At 35.8% G+C, this 18,702-nt stretch overlaps 2 protein-coding genes across 2 annotated transcripts in view; one reads left to right on the top strand and one right to left on the bottom strand.

The window, feature by feature from the left end:
• LOC109830971 lies at positions 1,166-9,201 on the top strand. The gene is made up of 4 exons (XM_020398320.1): positions 1,166-1,198; positions 3,880-5,031; positions 7,734-8,042; positions 8,950-9,201. Exons 2-4 carry the CDS (start codon positions 3,880-3,882, stop codon positions 9,199-9,201), a joined length of 1,713 nt encoding a protein of 570 aa, XP_020253909.1. The 5' UTR covers positions 1,166-1,198.
• LOC109830972 (F-box protein At1g67340-like) overlaps positions 18,359-18,702 on the bottom strand; it is a 1,393-nt gene continuing 1,049 nt past the window's right edge. The window contains exon 4 of the mRNA XM_020398321.1: positions 18,359-18,699. Coding sequence (XP_020253910.1) covers positions 18,534-18,699 — 166 coding nt within the window. The 3' untranslated portion in view covers positions 18,359-18,533. The remainder of the gene's footprint in view (positions 18,700-18,702) is intronic.

Here is an 18,702-nt window from a genome sequence, read left to right on the forward strand (position 1 = left end):
TTGAATGATGAGGATGGAGATGAAGAGCAATTTGAAGGTTTGCATTTCTTTTCTCTTTTATTTCTTTTTAGTAATTTCTTTATTATTGCTTATTAGTTAGATTTAAATTCATGCTTGTAGTGTAGATTTACTTTCTTGTCTGTTTTATTTTCTTTTTGCACTTTAATTTGGAATAGATTTATTTTCTTGCATTTAATTTCTGCAATTTATTTTGTAGTTTAGATTTTTATTTTCTTTGTAATTAGATTTATTTCTTGTTCATAGTTTAGATTTTTCTTTTCTTTTTAATTTTGTAATTAGTCTTCTTTTTCTTGTTTTTATTTCTTAAGAGGTGAATTTAATTCTTGTAGGAATCTTAGAATTGTATGAAACTAGTCTAATTTCTTTTATATTGTATGAATTATTCTCTTGTACTTAAAATGTTCATGTTTAGGATAATCAACTAGAGAACTAATCGGTAGAAGAAGAATTTGATAATCTATGCTTATCTTAAATGGTTTGATAGGTTATGCTTATGAATTCTAGGATTATTATCATGTTGTTGTTCTTATCATGAATAGTAATTTTAACTTAGATGATAATTTGATAGGTTACACTTTCCTTAAATGGTTTGATAATCTATGCTTAATAAATCTAAGTTGAAATATGATAAAAAGAGAATAGTTTATATTTTGTAATTGAAATTGGTTAGTGGATTATATTCTAGATTTCTTACCTCTTTTGAATCCTTCATCTTAACTTTCTTAAATTTTCTTTTCATTTTTGGTTTTATTTCTTGATTTTATTAATTCATATTTCTTGCCTTGTGATTTCATTTATTCTTTAATTCTTCCTTCTCTCCTCTAAAATTCAATTTATTACCTCTTGCATATAAATCAAAACAACCACTCATACAATCACACTTATTCTTTATTCCTAATTGTCACGCACAAAATATAAGAACCAAGTTTAATAATCTCTTAAAATCACCTTCTTCGTGGGATCGATATCTTTTTATACTATAACTTGATAAATTGTGCACTTGCAATTTTGGTACATAATTATGCCGCATCAAGTTTTTGGCGCCGTTGCCGGGGAAGGTGCTAAAATAGGATTTTATTAACTTGATTCTTTAACTTGTGTATTTTTCTTGTGAAGGAACCGCTTGGAGCTTGAAAATCTTGGATTGAAGATCAAGAATTTGGAGCATTGCTTTCGGGTAAGTCTTCTTTCTAGTTTTCAATTCCACCCTCTTTAGCTAGCTTCACAATTAGAGACAATTAGGATTTAAAAAAAAAGATTTTATTTTTGTTGACCATAATAAAATTCATCTTCTCACATTTGATTATTATTGACCATAATTAAAAAAAAGATTTTCTTTTTATCATCCTTTTTAGTCGCTTTTAATTTCTAGGGTTGCATTTCATATAGTGTAGGAATTCACCAAAGTGATTGTAGCACTTGATTTGGCACACACTTAAAACATTCTTAAGGGCAAAACCCCAATCAAGATAAGGTAAGGGATTTCATCACCCTTTCCTTAGCCCACAAATCACTAATTCCTCACTTCACAAATCCAAGCCTTCTAAAACTCATTAGACGTTGGCCCCTAAGGATTCGAGCTCAATAAGGAACAAGAAATCCTTAAGTGAACGGTTTAAGTTTTCTCAGAATAGTTGGTGTCTAAGGCAAGGTTTAGGGGTTGCGTAAAGCGCTCCGCAAGGAAAGAGGTACTTAATTGATCTTTGATCACCCTCTAGTACTATCCTTACCTGGCTAACTACCTGGGTAAAACTTTGATCTTTTCACTGTAGGAATTTTTGGTTAGGAGCTGGTCTAGTGGAGTTAGGCTAAACCCTAGAGTTAGAGTTGATTGAAAAGTGATTGCCTTGATTTGTTTTAGTTAGGATTTTTCTTTTTCTTTATCTTCTCATATTAAAAAAAAACTAATTTTCTTTCTTCTTTCCTTTATAAAAAAAAAACTAAATTTCTTTCTTTCCTTAAAAAAAAAACTAATTTTCCTTAAAAAAAAACTAATTTTCTTTCTTTCTTTCCTTAAAAAAAAACTAATTTTCTTTAAAAAAAAAATTAAAAAAAAACTAATTTTCCTTAAAAAAAACTAATTTTCTTTCTTTCCTTTAAAAAAAAAATTATTTTGGTGTATACAAATTTGGGCTTTATGCATCATAGAGTTTGCATTGAGGACAATGCAAAATTTAGGTGTGGGGGTGGGATTTAGTTATTTTTTCTCTTTGTTTTACTTTTTTTTTTGCATTTTTGTCAAATTTTTTTCCTTTTCAATATATATATATATATATATATATATATATATGCATATTTCCTTATTTTGTTTTTCACATATAAAAAAAAAGAAGAAATATTTCGGATAGTTTCTAAAATAATAATAATACATATATAGATATATACAAAAAAAAAGAAAAGAATATATATATATATATATATATACATATTTTCTCACCTTTTTGTTTTTCACTTAAAAAAAACAAAAACAAAAACAACAAAAAAATTTTAATAAGTAACATAGGCCCAAAAAGAAAAAAAAAATAAATAAATAAAAGAAATAAGTGTTGGCCCAAGATCTGAGGCCCAGAAACGAAAAAAGAAAAAACCCATGTTGGGCCGGCTTGTCCAAAAGCTATTGTTTTAGGCATCGATGCCCGCATCGATGCTGGCATCGATACCGCCAACCTGCTGCCTCAAAAACCGCACCCCCCTTTCTTCTTCCCCATTGTTTTCTCTTTCCATCTCTCCCCAAAAAAAAAAAAACCAAACCCGAAAATTTCCCCAAAAACAAACCCGAAAAAAAAAAATTCCCAAGGGCATTTTGGAATTGGAGGGCTTCTTCTTCAAGTTCTCAGATCTTTTCTTCTTCCACCTCCACTCATCTATCAAGGTATTATTTTTCTAACTTGATCTTGTATTTTTTTATGAATTCTTGAATAAATTGGTCATTGGATCTTGGGTAGTTATGAATGATTATCATATTTTGTGAGTTTTATGATAAATTTAACAAATTTGAGATCTACATTGGGGATTTTTGTTAAAAATCCTAAAATTGGAGGGGTTAAATAAAATCCAAAAAATTAGGGGGGTGTTTGCAAATCTGAAAATTTCTTGGGGGTTTGAACTTAGGATATCTTGTTCAAAAATCTTAAAAAAAAAAGAAAGAAAATTTTTTTAGGGGTGTTTTGTGCAAAATCAAAAATTTCAAAAAAAAAAGGGGTGTTTTATGCAAAATCCGAAAATTCTTAGGGTTTTGTGCAAAAACACAAAAATTTGAACTTGGAAATCAATTGAAGAGATCTTGTACAAATATCTGGAAAAAAAAATTGTGTAAAATCGAAAAAAAGGGGGGTGTTTTATGCAAATCCAAACTTCTTGGGGGTTTCATGAAAAAATTCGAAATTGGGCTGTGGGATGTTTTGTGCCAAACCAAAAACTTTCAGACCTCCAACTTGGGTGCAGAACGATTGATTTACAAATTTGAATTTGGGGGTGCTTTATGCAATATATGAAACTTGAATTTGGGGTGTTTTGTGCAAATTTCGAAAATTCAAATATTCAAAGTTCAATGAAATGTGAGTAATTGGTCAGATAAAAGTTTAATTGGATACTTCTCACATTCGGAAATTTGTACCGGATATTTTATTCAACAAGTGCACGGTTTAGCTTATAATTGTCATTTCAACATGTATGTTTCACCGATCAAGTTATCAAAAAAAAAAATTAACATTTTTTTGTTCTCAAAGAATAATTTTGAGGGAATTTATTGTCAAAAGAAATTCTGATAACTTGAAATTAACTCATGTTGAACAATTTGTAGCTAAATAATAATAAAATTTTATTTTTAATTTTTTCTTTTCTTTTCTTTTTCTGTAGATGCCTCCCAGAAAGAAATCTCGAGCAAGTTCATCATCATCTGATCCATCTGATACCGACATAGATAGACCTACTATTTTAGCTAGAATTGTGGGTCTTAACATTCATTTTGAGAGGGGATTTCAGATGAGTGCACTGCATACATATCATTCCACAGTCACCATGTTATCTGCAGTAGGTCTTAGGAGCATGATGACTAAACCCTTAGAAAAAGCCAACATTTCATTAGTGCATGAGTTCTATTCTGGATGGGAGATTGATCCAGATAGAGAATATTCAGCTTTTTCTATCGTGAGGGGTGTTAGGGTTATTTTCGATCTTTCCACTATCCGTGCTACCCTTGACCTTGCAGAGCCACCCACTGATGTACCAGATTACTTCCATTTAGCCTCCACTTTACAGCCTGGTACACCAGAATACAACAACATGTCTGCAACCTTGTGTGGGAGGGTCTTTACATCTAGTTTCGGTTCAGGAAATCTCAAACCAGAATATAGATTACTTAATCTTTTCCTGAACTTTGATTTGAAACCCACCACTGCATACTCCGTCATTACCCCACACGATATTCTCCTTCTCTTTTGGATAGCCACTGGTCAGCGATTTGATATAGCGAGGATTATATTTATATGGATGCGCTCATCAGTGGAGAATGTGTTAGATTGGGTCAGGACACAGTCTGCATCACGTACTCAGCTCATTTACCCCTATTTCATCACTAGACTCTGCCATAGATTTCATGTTCCAGTATTCGCAGAGGATAGGTTAGAAGCAGGGAAGGGGTTACTAAATGATCAGACTGTGAGGAGGAGCATTTCAGGGCGAGATCAGTCCGGTCCTTCAGGTAGAGAGCCTCCTCAGCACCAGCCAGCTACACATGACCCCACTCGAGAGGAGATGGATACGATGCGGAGTCGCATGGACAGAATGCAGATACAGATACACAGGATGCAGCGGCATATACACGAGATGCATGGTCAGATCAGCTACTCTACCGATACCCTGGCATATTTGGCGAGAGGATGGCAGAGAGAACATGGAGATACAGATGGACCTCCACCTGAGCTTCATAGTTATATCACACCATTTCAGCCAGATGATTTCCCAGGAGAGGATGAGGCGGGACCGAGTTCAGCAGCTACCGCTGATGATGTGGATGACGATATATCAGGAGATGAGCAGTGAGGGATGTTCTTTCTACTTTACCCAGTCTTTGATTTTTTTTGGCATGTACTTATTAAACTGTGATATTTTGGATATTATGTGCATTGAGGACATTGCAAAGTCTGGGTATGGGGGTGTAAGCTAGTTAAGCTTTTGTTTTGCTAGTTAGTATTTTGTTTTAGTATTTTTTTTTCTCTCTCTTCTTTTTGTTAAAAAAAATTATAAAAATATTGTCACTTGCCAAATTAATAGAGTTAAGTAATAATTGATCAAATTGGTAGATTTTAAATTTTCTAATTCATAGTTAGTGACATATTCAAGTTCACCTTTTATGTTAACTCCAAATAAAATTCTTAAGAAATGATTTTTTAACTAGTATACTTTACTTAAGTCTTACCTTAGATTTTTAATTAAAAATAATGAAATTTTTGCATGCTTAACTTAGAGTTGAAAATATTTTTTTCAAGTTATCTTGATTTACACAATTTTTTTTAAAGACTATATATACTTACACATATATATATTAAAAAAAAACTAACCTTATAAAAGAAGAGTGCGAAAAATGGGCACCACCCAAAAAAAATAAATAAATAAAAACTCTTAAATTCAAGGTGATTCTATCTTATAAAGCCTAAGTTGACTGAGCAATTAAGCCCAAGGAGTATCTCTATACTTAATGACCTAAGCCCAATTGGGTTGGGATTCATTGGCCCAAAACTCGTTAAATGGTCACTTAGAAAGCCCGTTAAAATAGAAACAATCACCAAGAATTAGAGAGTGAAAAAAAAATATATAACACTAACCATTGTTTTTATATATATTGTTGTTTTGTATATATGGTCTTGAAAAACAATTTTTGATCAAGAGACTTGAAAGTTATTTAAAACAAAGAGTTGGCATGTTCTTTTCAAAACTTTTTAATTAAATTTCTAAGATTTGACTTGGTTTTGTATTGCTATAATGAAAAAGAATTTCTAGGGGATTTACATTGGAGTTATATATAAAAACGTTTTCTTGATTATTAACTAGCTTCAATTAGAATGTTTAAATATATCAAGGAAAATCTGTTATTTACTGACTTATTTAACTTGGCAAGTTGACCGAATTTTGTGGGTATATTCACTGCAAACCCTCACGAGACTACAACTCGTCCACTAGGGTAACCTAGGGGTTTAAAGGCTTGTTGTATGCGCTAAATACAACCGCGATTCCTGCGAAAGTGAGTTAGGATTTTCTTTTTATTTTCTTTGCTAGAGGACTAGCAAAAGTTTAGGTGTGGGGGTATTTGATAATCAGATTTTATTATAATTTTATACCCTTATTATCTATTTTATATGAATAAATATACCACTAATAACTGTTTTTTATGTTTAATTGCAGGTTAATGAAAAATAAATCTCAAACTCCCATCTCTCAACTAAAACCCGTGGATTAAATGAAGAAATGAAGCAAAGAAACCCATTGGAAAATCAATTTTCAAATTATCCAAAAGCCCAAAAGAAGAAAAATATCAAAGCTCAAAAGTCAAGCAAAGCCCAAAGTCCAAAGCCCAAAAGCAAACAACAATGGATTTTGCGGACAGCAAGAGAAGAGGGGCAGGCATCGATGCCTGCATCGATGCGGACATCGATGCCCGCATCGATGCCTGTATCGATGCCAGCATCGATACCCCTATCGATGCTGGTATCGATACACTGAGCAGTTTGTTACGAATTAATGGCTGAAAATTGATGTTTTTGGATAAGATTTCGATCCAATGGCTCTCATTCACTGATGTTTACTATAAATAAGGGTAGAGAGTGAGGGGTTAGGGTGTGTGAAAATTTTGTAAATTCCTTTTGGAGAGGAGGGCTACTCTTAATTGAGAAGGCCTTCCAAAAATTGTAACTTTAGTTGTAATTAATAAAAATAATTTTTTCCTCTTTAAATTTGTTCTTTCTCCTCTTTGTGGAATGATGAGGATGGAGATGAAGAGCAATTTGAAGGTTTGCATTTCTTTTCTCTTTTATTTCTTTTTAGTAATTTCTTTATTATTGCTTATTAGTTAGATTTAAATTCATGCTTGTAGTGTAGATTTACTTTCTTGTCTTTTTTATTTTTTTTTTTGCACTTTAATTTGTAGAGTAGATTTATTTTTCTTGCATTTAATTTCTGCAATTTATTTTTGTAGTTTAGATTTTTATTTTCTTTGTAATTAGATTTATTTCTTGTTCATAGTTTAGATTTTTCTTTTCTTTTTAATTTTGTAATTAGTCTTCTTTTTCTTGTTTTTATTTCTTAAGATGTGAATTTAATTCTTGTAGGAATCTTAGAATTGTATGAAACTAGTCTAATTTCTTTTATATTGTATGAATTATTCTCTTGTACTTAAAATGTTCATGTTAGGATAATCAACTAGAGAACTAATCGGTAGAAGAAGAATTTGATAATCTATGCTTATCTTAAATGGTTTGATAGGTTATGCTTATGAATTCTAGGATTATTATCAATTTATTATCTCTTGCACATAAATCAAAACAACCACTCATCACAATCACACTTATTCTTTATTCCTAATTGTCATGCACAAAACATAAGAACCATTTCTAATAATCTCTTAAAATCACCTTCCTCGTGGGATCGATATTTTTTATACTATAACTTAATAAATTGTGCACTTGCAATTTTGGTACATAATTATGCCGCATCAGGAGGCATCAGGGCTAGGTGGCGCCATTTGGCACCATGTTGGCTGCCACTATGGCCGCCATGAAGGCTGCTTCGCAGCATGCAGACGAACTTCGTATTTGCACGATGGTGCGACCCTAGCGTTCTCGAGATCAGACGACGCTCCTCTATTTGATGAGGTTCATCAATTTGATGAAACTCATTTGGTTGACAAGGTTCGTCCGTTCGACGAGGTTCATCTTACTGACGAGGTTCGTTTGATTTGCAAGACTCGTTTGATTGACCCGTTTGATGAGGTTCACCCGTTCAATGAGGTTCGTCTTACTGATGAGGTTCATCTGATTTGCGAAACTTGTTTCTTTGACGAGGTTCGTCTGATTTGCGAGACTCATTTGATTGACCCGTTCGATGAGGTTCACATGTTTAATAAAGTTCGTCTTACTAACGAGGTTCGTCTGATTTGCGAAACTCGTTTGTTTGACGAGGTTCGCCCGATCGACGAGGTTCGTCTGATTTGCTGCAAGATGCAACGCGACCTTCACGTTCAGGCATTACTACATGCAGCAGTTACAATAGCATTAAATCAATTGTTGTTACAATCATAATAATTTGTAACAATCACATTGATTGTAGGTGACTCTAGAGCTAGCCTTAGAGACCTATAAATAGTGCCTCTTGGGGCATCTCTTGTATACATACGAAAATACATTGACCTGTTGTGTTGTTGCTGGTGCAAAGCGTTTGCCTGAAGGAATTGTTATGCTGCTGCTGCTGCTGCAGAGCTTGTGCCCGAAGAATTTTTACCAAAACCGAAAGGTTTAAGAGATCGAGGTGATCTTTGCCTTGACCGAAAGGTCTTATAGATCAAGGGGATCTTGACAATACTTGATTGGTGCACATAATTATATTGTACTGCTGTTCTTGGAAGTAGTTTGGTCTTGGGATCCTTACACCGGAGTAGGCCAAATATTGCTTTAAGCACAGCATTTCATAAATGCACAACGGCTAACTTAAAAAGTTTAAAATTACAGTACTTCAACTTTCACTGTTTTATTCCAGATTTAACCATAATCTTTAACAATCTTAAAGTAATATTTCTGATCTATCATGGATCCTGCAAGGACTCTTGGAGTGGACTGTCACAAGTTAGAGAACTTTGACGGATCCAACTTTAATGCATGGTGACGAAAAGTGATCTTTCGGATGGAACTCCTGAAAATTTATTATGTGGTTTCTAAGGAGAAACCCGACTTTGAAGAAGATTTCGAGTCTGAAGCCTCTTGGGCTAAAGATGATCATTTCTGCAGGAGTTATCTCTTTAACTGTCTGACCGATCATCTGGCAGATGCTTACACTAACAAGCCCTCTGGAAAGGAAATTTGGGATGCTCTGGAGGACCAATACAAGGATAAAGAGAAACTATCCAAGTCCCACCTTATTAACAAGTTTCTGGACTTCAAATTTGAAGATGACACTGAGTTTTTTCCTTAAGTCAAAGACCTTGAAAAACTTGTTATGAAGCTGAAGGATGAAAAGATCAATCTTTGTCAAACCTTCATTTCTAGTGCAATTGTCAACAAGCTTCCTCCATCTTGAATGTCATTCTCCACGGACATTCGAAGAAGGAAAAGACATGGGACTCTGTCTAATTTGAAGAGGTTTATTCGGAGCGAGGACAAGATTCAGACTCGTACGAAAGAGCTCCTTACTAAAAGGCATTTGCTAACATGGTGGATGCTAACTCTGAGAATGATACTAGTTCTTCTTCCAAGAAGAAGAAGAAGTCATTTAACAAAAATAAGAACCACCCGAAGAATCTAAATGTTCAAAAGAAAGATTTCAAGAAGAGCGGAAAATGCTTTAACTGTGGGAAGCAAGGACATTTTGCCAAGGACTGCAAATCACCAAAGAAGGGAACAACACACAATGTTAATCAAATTGATAATTATGCGGCTATGCTCTTCCAAGTGACAACTCCCAACAATATCTCTGGTTGATGGTTAGATACATGTGCTACCTGTCATGTCTGCTCCAACGAAAATTTATTCTCTTCTTATGTTGCTGCCAAAGAGAACGTATCAATGGTTGATCGTTCTGTGGTTCCTGTTCTTAGAACTGGGACTGTGATACTAACTCTCTCTTCAGGAAAGACTCTCACATTGAAGGATGTGAAACATGTTCCCTCAATTGGTAAAAACTTAGTCTCTGGAAGCCTGCTGTCTGACGCAGGCTTAGACATGTAAATTATAGAAAGCTATCTAGCATGGAAAAATTAGGATTACTTCCAAAATATGGGGGTAACAAACCTGAGAAGTGTGAAGTCTGCGCGTAAGTGAAGCTGATAAGGAATCCCTTTCCATATGTCACTATGAGCACCAACCAATTGGATCTGATTCACTCAGATACTTATGATTTTAAGAGCTTCGTCACTCGAGGTGGCATGAAGTACTTCATCACCTTCATTGATGATCATTCTTGCTTCTGCCACGTCTACCTGCTGAAATTTAAAGATGAAGCCTTCAGCAAGTTTATCGAGTTTTGGACTCATGTGGAGAAGCAACTTGGACTTCAAGTAAAAGGACTCAGGAGCGATAGAGGAGGAGATTACCGATCTAAGAAGTCAGAAGCATACTTCAAGAAGCATGGAATTATTGCTGAAACTACGGCTCTGTATGCTCCGTAATCTAATAGGATTGCAGAAAGAAAGAATCGCACATTAACCGAGATAGTGAATTCCATGATAATCACATCTAGTTTACCTACCTGCTATTAGGGAGAGGCTTTGCTAATGACAAACTGGATTCTGAACAGAGTACCCTATTTTTAAATTGATAGTACTCCTCATCAGTTATGGTTGGGATATCTAGATCCTTTGGATAGTCTCAAAGTGTGGGGGTGTCTCGTATATGTTCTAGTTCCAGATATCAGAAGGCCTAAGATCGGACCAAAGGCAAACAAATATGTGTTTCTTGGCTTTGCTGAAGATAGCGATGCTTGTAGGTTCCTTGACCTTGGAACCAACTCCATCATTAAAGTTCGGGATACAGAATTCTTTGAGGATAAGTTTATTAAAGATAAAGATTTATTGCTCAAAGATATAGCAGAGAATGCTAGTACGCCAGATACACCAGAGGAGCTAATTTCGCGAGAAACTAAAAGTATCAATGATGAAGGAGTTACCGAACCACCTTTCAAGCATGTCAGGAGACAAAAAGATTTTAGAGATGATTTTATCACCTATAATGTAGAAAAAGATGCACAGACTTTCCAAGAAGTAATGCAGTCAACAGACGTTCTTCTATAGAAAGAAGTTATAGATGATGAGATGGATTTATTGATCCAAAATCATACTTGGGAGCTGGTGGATGTATATAAAGGTGCAAGGCCTATCAGTTGCAAGTGGATCTTCAAGAAGAAGCTTCGTCCTGATAGTACTATTGAGAAATACAAAGCAAAACTGGTGGCAAAATGATTCTCTCAGAAAGAAGAAATAGATTTTTTTGATATCTATACACCAGTTTACAGAATCACTACTATCAGAGTGCTTATTTCATGGGAGGTAATTAAAAGGTTTGTTATACATCAGATGGATGTAAAGACTGCATTTCTCAATGGAGATCTTACAGAAGAGATCTAAATGGAAAAACCAGAAGGACTTGATGCTCCAGTTGGTAAAGTTAGTAAACCTATTAAGTCTCTATATGAACTTAAGCATGCATCAAAACTCTGGCATAAGAAGTTCGATGGGGTTGTTCGTAATAATAGGTATCAAGTTAGTGAGTCTGACAAATATCTATACATCAAGGTCGCTGAAGGAAAAGTGATGGTTATCTGCCTCTATGTGGATGATATGCTCATCATTAGGAGTGATTTGGAAATAGTAATATCTACCAAGAAATTTCTCTCAGCACAGTTCAGCATAAAGGACCTTAGAACCGCGGACATGATTCTCGAAATCAAAATCATATACTCTGAAGAGGGTATTGGATTGTCTCAATCTCATTATGTCGAGAACATGCTAAGAAAGTATGACTACTACGACCTGCCAGAACTATCAGTGCAGTATGATTATAACAAGAAGTTTCGACCGAACACTAGAAAACCAGTAGAGCAGCTAAGGTACTCAAAGATCATTGGGAGTTATGTACACGATGATCTGCACGAGACCAGACATAACATTCACTGTAGGAATACTTAATAGGTCCACAAGTAATCCTGGAAAGCTTCATTGGGATGTTGTCCAGAGATTGATGAGATACTTGAAAGGAACTATAGGTCTGAGCTTATTCTACACTGGATATCCGGCTATAATCGAAGGTTATTCAGATGCGAACTAGTGCTCAGAACCAGATGAGTGCAGATCTACTGGAGGTTTTGTTTTTACCATGGGTGGAGTTGTCGCCTCGTGGAAGTCTAAGAAGCAGATTATGATTGCACAATCATGGATAAATCTGAGTTCTTCGCACTCTATGCTGTAAGAGATGAAGCTGAGTGGCTCAGTTATTTTCTAAGAGACCTTCCATTGATAGATTTACAATGCGTAATTACTATCTATTGTAATAATCAGACGGCGAGTGCTGTGGTAGCAAACTCGATGTTCAATGGAAAGAAACAGATTATTCGTCTAAAGTATAACTATTTGAGAGAACTCGTTTATCAAGGAGTCATCTCTATGATAGACGTCCGGTCTTCAGAGAATGTGGCTGATCCTTTGACTAAAGTTCTGAAAAAAGGACATAGTCGAAAGGACGTCTGCTGAAATGGGTCTCAAAGTTTTGTGAGACTTACAAATACTTACCATTTACATCAAATTATTAGTTCAAAGCTTACGCTACTAATGATAAGATGATTGGTTCAAAAGTCGAGTAAGATTTATAAAAGTTTGGCGAGTCTTACAAATACTTATCATTTACATCAAGTCACTAGTTCAAAGCTTACACTACTAATGATAAGATGATTGGTTCAAAAGTCGAGTAAGATTTGTAACTGAAATCCTATCATGGTAAAGAGGATGGTTTGTTAAGCCTTAATGAGTTCAAAAACATTTCGGATGCGAGCTGTTAGATAGGTAACATACCTAAAGGACTCACCGATGATCCTATCATGTAAAGGGGGTTAGTTGTTAAGTCTTAATGAGTCCAAAGCATTTCAGATGCGGAGTGTTAGATAGGAAACACGCCAAAAGGATTCACATAGAATCTTATCATGAGAGAGGATGGCTCTTAAGCCTTAATGAGTTCAAAGCATCGCGGATGCGAGATGTTTGGTAGGAAACATGCCTAAAGAACTCACCTATGCGTGGGTGAAGATTTGGTCGTCTCCTATGATGTCTAGTGGAAAGATACCTAGAGCCCTAGCATAAACCAGGACATGCACAGGGCCATAAATGTGCAAGGCGAAGGCAAAGGTAAAGACAAGTGTGGTTCAAAATGAAAACTACCACATATGAGTTTGATCTTGTGTGATCGCTGGATTTTTAGACATGTGCTGGTTCAAGTCTCTACGACACCATGCATCTATCTTTTATTCAATTGGTATAAGGGGGATTCAAGTCCTTGCGACATCTACCTTATGCACAATGATTGAAACAACGACACCATTACACGACACTAGTTTAAAAACTTGTGGGGGGTTGTTGGATATTTTGGTCGAAACCGCTTTCCAAAATGAGCTTTCAAACTATATATATATATATATATATATTAACTACTAGTATTTTTAATAAATTCTTAGTAGCCTAGTGGAAAGTAAAAGTTTTGGTATTTCAAAAGGTCCTCTGTTTGAGGCTTATCGTTGGCAAGCCAAGAATTGTTTTGTTTTAATTAATTCCTCATAAGTTCTAGTGGGTCGTGACCCGTGGGCTCGTGGATTGTAGACCAATGGGCTAGGAATCGGGGTTAATCGAGCTGAGGCGCTAAGTGACGCTTTGTAAGGCGCACTTCGAACGGAGGCATCGGGTTTAGGTGGAACCACGTTGGCTGCCACTATGACCACTACGAAAGTTGCCTCGCAGGCTGCTTCGCAGCATGCAGACGAGCTTTGTATTCGCATGATGGTGCAACCCTAGCGTTCTCGAGATTTGACGACGCTCCTTTATTTGACGAGGTTCGTCAATTTGACGAGACTTGTTTGGTTGACAATGTTAGCCTGTTCGACGAGGTTCGTTTTACTGACGAGATTCGTCTGATTTACGAGACTCGTTTGATTGACCTGTTTGACGAGGTTTGCCCATTTGACGAGGTTCGCCCGTTCGACGAGGTTCATCTGATTTGCGAAACTTATTTGTTTGACGAGGTTCGCCGACGAGGTTCGTCTTACTAATGATGTTCGTCTGATTTGCGAGACTCGTTTAATTGACCCGTCCGATGAGGTTCGCCCGTACGACGAAGTTCGTCTTAGTGACAAGGCTTATCTGATTTGCGAAACTCGTTTGTTAGACGAGGTTCGCTCGATCGACGAGGTTCGTCTGATTTGCTGCAATGTGCAATGCGACCTTCGCGTTCAGCCGTTACTGCATGCAGCAGTTACAACAACATTTAAATCAATTGTTGTTACAATCATAATGATTTGTAACAGTCACATTGATTGTAGGTGACTCTTGAGCTAGCCTTAGAGGCCTATAAATAGTGTCTTTTGGGGTAGCTCTTGGAGAGCTCTTGTATACACACGAAAATACATTGAGTTGTTGTGTTGTTACTGGTGCAAAGTCTGTGTCCGAAGATACTGTTGTGCTGCTGTTGCTGCAGAGACTGTGCCCGAAGGATTTTTGCCAAAACCGAAAGGTTTAAGAGATCGAGGGGATCTTTGCCTTGACCGAAAGGTCTTATAGATCGAATAGATCTTGACAATACTTGGTTGGTGCACACAATTGTATTGTACTGCTGTTCCTGGAAGCAGTTTGGCATTGGGATCCTTACACCGGAGTAGGCCAAATATTATTTTAAGCATAGCGTTTCACAGACGCACAACAGTTAACTTAAAAAGTTTAAAATTACAGTTCATCAACTTTCACTGTTTTATTCCAAATTTAACCATAATCTCCAACAAAGAGGTGATTTAAACGGTTAATATTAGAAAACATACGCGCTAATAAAGTAGTCGAAGGAGCAAAGTTACCAAATAATAAAAAATGTATAAACGTACTAAAAAAAACCTCAAATTTTGTTGAAAGAGGGAGAAACAAGTGGGCATGTTTCAAGCTCACCGACTGCACCGAAACTCCCCACACAAGAAGACAGCAACTAACCCTCAAAACAGTGCTTACTGGCACCAGAACTAGTCAGAGTCCTTTGAAGGTAGGTGACCTCAGAATCCAAATCTCCATCAATCGAGCCAAACTCCGACGGTAACCTCACCAAGTGACGCGAGCGATGCTGAACGTATTTGCTTGCTTAGGTGGCCTTGGTGGCAGGATCGTGGCATCTCAAAAATACATCCATTAAATGCAAAACGATAATGTAAAAATATATATTTTAAAAAGTTTAAAAGACAAATTGCAGAAGACCCCTTCCAGCATTGATATTTCTTGAGTAAAATTTGCAACTCTGAATTTGGTTAGGTGTTTTAGAATCAGTAGAGAGAGGACTAGTTTTAATTATTTATACTTATCAATTTCAAGCCAAAAAAATAAAAAAAATAAAGAGAGAGAGAGAGAGAGAGAGAGATTGATATCAAAGGGAATGAATCAAATTTATCGCAAAATTAGTAAGGGTTTTTTAAGGGAACGACCCCTACTTTAGGCCCTATTTCGCATTACGTACTATCCTTATTTACTCAATTTAAAAAAAAAACCACTCTTATCTACAATTCGTTTAACACGGAACCACCCATGAACTTTTTACATCCAATTTTCTATCCAAAAAACAAAAAATTATAATTTGATTATTTTACCCCTACATATATTTAATTGCGTTTATCGTTGGGTATTAAAGTTAAATACCCCAAATTATTTCCATTTTAACTTTAATCAAATAAAATTTTCTGTGCCCAAAAATACCTCAAGGTCTACTTCATTTTTCACTTTGCTACCACAAAAAGAAATTCCAAAAAAAAAACTTCAAAGTTCAAAAAAAATTAACTTGGCTACCCCAAAGTTCAACAAAGTTTATGAAATGGCAGATAGGGATGGTGTTCCAAAAATTGAGTAACTGAGGGTGGTAATGTGAAATTAATATATCATTGGAATTAAAATATTGATCTTTGTGCTTCGTACTATGGTTGGTTTCTAATGGTAGGATCCTTACCCAGGATGGATGGGTGCATTAATTTGGGTATTGTCCAACATAGATCTTGTGTGTTATGTTGGCAGGCCCATGAGAGTATTATTCATCTTTATTAATTTTCACTGTCTTGTTTGGAAGAAATTATTGGTGTGGTTTGAGGTTGACAGGGATCGATCCCTTGCAGTGGACTGATGAGTTGAATTGGTTTTGCCATCTGAGAGGAAGAATTGTGAGCATAGAGTGTTTATTGCATCTTTTACTGCTGCTGCTGCTATCTACTACGTTTAGAGAGAGAGAGAGAGAGAGAGAGAGAAGAGAGAGAGAGAGAGAGAGAGAGAGAGAGGAATGCAAGAAAATTTCAGCATGCTGCTTGTAGTCCAAATATTTTATTGTAATGAGGATTAAAACTGAGATCATTGCAAGAGTTCTTCATATACGGCTACCTCTCCATGTGAAAAGAGTGGGTTCTTCGATTGTAGGATCCAGTTTTGTTAGAGCATCTCCAACAGCTTTATCATAATTTCTCTAAAATGGGGAAGCATAATGCTAAATTCTCTAAAAATTTTTTGCTTCAAAGCCAACAACTTCCCCATTTTAGGGATTTAGGCATTTATTACAACTATAAAACATCTTACATACTCAATAGTAATTAAGAAAATAAATGTTTGATATTTTATTATAACAATATAAAACTCAATAAAGTATTAGATATATTTTTCTTCTTCTTTGAAGAATGTGAGATATTTATGATAATGTTACTTTCAAGAATTTGGAGAAGGAAGAATTTTTGCAGAATGAAATATAGCTCTTTATTTCCCAAAATTGAGTACTTTAAGAGGATAGGGAAGCTGTTGGAGATGTTCTTATGTTAGTCTGCGGCATAGTTTGTAATTGAAAGTGTTGCTCTTGTTTTGTTATTAGATGAGGGGGAGTCTTCAAATTAAGATTTCACCAGAATTTCACTGATGGTCAATGAAAACTTCAGTTGGCAAAAAAATAAAAAATAAAAAAAAAGAGAAAGGAAAAAAAATTTAATTAATGTTGAGTATTCTTAGTTATTTAATTGGAAACTGCTTACTTAATTTCTGTCAAAACTTAATTGAACAGAAGCATTTATCTGCAGTTAATTTTATATGATGATATGATAATGGATTAATTAATTTACAATCTAAAGATAACTAGTGTGCAGCCCGTGCGCAGCACGGCGTTTTTTTTTTTTTTTTTTTGCTACAGTGTTCCCGCCGTTTTTAAACTCTCCCGGTTTGAATTTTCCGGTGTGCTACAGTAACTCGCGTGCCATTCCCGAGCTGCTACAGTACCCGATCTGATGCAGCGCCTCTTAAATTTCTCAGCTGCTACAGTGCACTGCTACAGTAAATCTACTGTAGTATTTACCGTAGCATGAACAGTGACTCTTTGTTTCTCCCATTTGTATAAAAGAATAGAAGAGAGGACGTATTTTTGTTGGATTCCTTGTACACTACTAATTTGTGATAATAGGAATGGGATCTGATCCACTATGAGCTGTTCCACACAAGCACGACCATTGGATTCTTCTGCTATCTCCTTTTACAAATAGAACCCGGACTATTAACTAAACAACAAAGTTGCATAATTTGTATGATAATCGCACGTGGAGCTGGTCAAGTAAGCTTAGCCCCAACGCAAAGGTAAATTTTTCACCTAGGTCCACACGCGTCCGATAAAAGGAGAGCCTCCATCAAAAGAAACGAAAGGTTAAAAGAAAGCTAACCCTGCTCACACGAGACTCTCGCACGCTTCCTCTTCTCAGTCTAAAGTAATAATAATTATTCAAACCCCCTGTTAACGTGTTGTTTGGTTCCTCTTTTCCTCCCTTTTTTTTACTTAATTGTTTGGTTCCATTTTTATTTCACTGCGATTAATTAATGCAGCTGTAACTATAGTTTCGAAAAGAACCCCGATAGTAACGGACGAAAAATGCACAAATTTGATGCAAGTCATAGTTGTAGCTTGTTTACGCATCAAAATAGGTTTAAACAACCGCCTCCAATTATAACGTACAGTGCATTTTTTTAAAAAAGAAAATTAAACCAAAAAACTCCAATTTAAAAGCAGGCAAATTTTTGTTAACTATAGTTTTCACCAAACAGTCCCGAAAGCTGTAATTCCCTAAACTCTAGTCCTTGGGAAAAATAAGGCTAGTATGAGGGCATTTTCACAAATAGAGCACGGTACTAGGGGCTCGTGATAATTTTCCCGCAGCATCTAATAAATACAAAAGTGTGCTCAGATGCCCACTGTCTCCTCTTTCTACAATAAAATAACATACACTCTCCCCACCTTCCATCACAAAGACGAGCAAAAAGATCCTGACCACCGCAGCTACGTATCTCATCGTCTCCGCCCACCAAATCCTCAAATTTACATTTTTTCCCCCAAATTCCATCTCAAAAAAACTCATTGATATAAATTTCAACCAAAAAGTAACACGACGGAAACTGTACATGACCCAGGAGAACCGAACCCGAAAAAAAATAAAAGAAGAAAAACCTAATTAAATTAATCAAAAATACATCTTAAAAAAAAAGGGAAAATTACAAGAACAGACCTCTCTTTCTCCTAATTTACATCGCCGCCCGCATCGCCGCCTGGCTGAGCATCAACGTGGGCTGGATCCTCAAGCCACCGGTCCATGGGCCTACACTCATTCTTATGCTCATACTTCCAGTGAAGAGCCTGACACGCCCTGGAGCAGTAATTCACAAGCCCACAAACTGAGCACCTCCTG

This window comes from Asparagus officinalis, chromosome 2 (assembly GCF_001876935.1).
Source record: "Asparagus officinalis chromosome 2, Aspof.V1, whole genome shotgun sequence".
NCBI lineage: Eukaryota > Viridiplantae > Streptophyta > Magnoliopsida > Asparagales > Asparagaceae > Asparagus > Asparagus officinalis.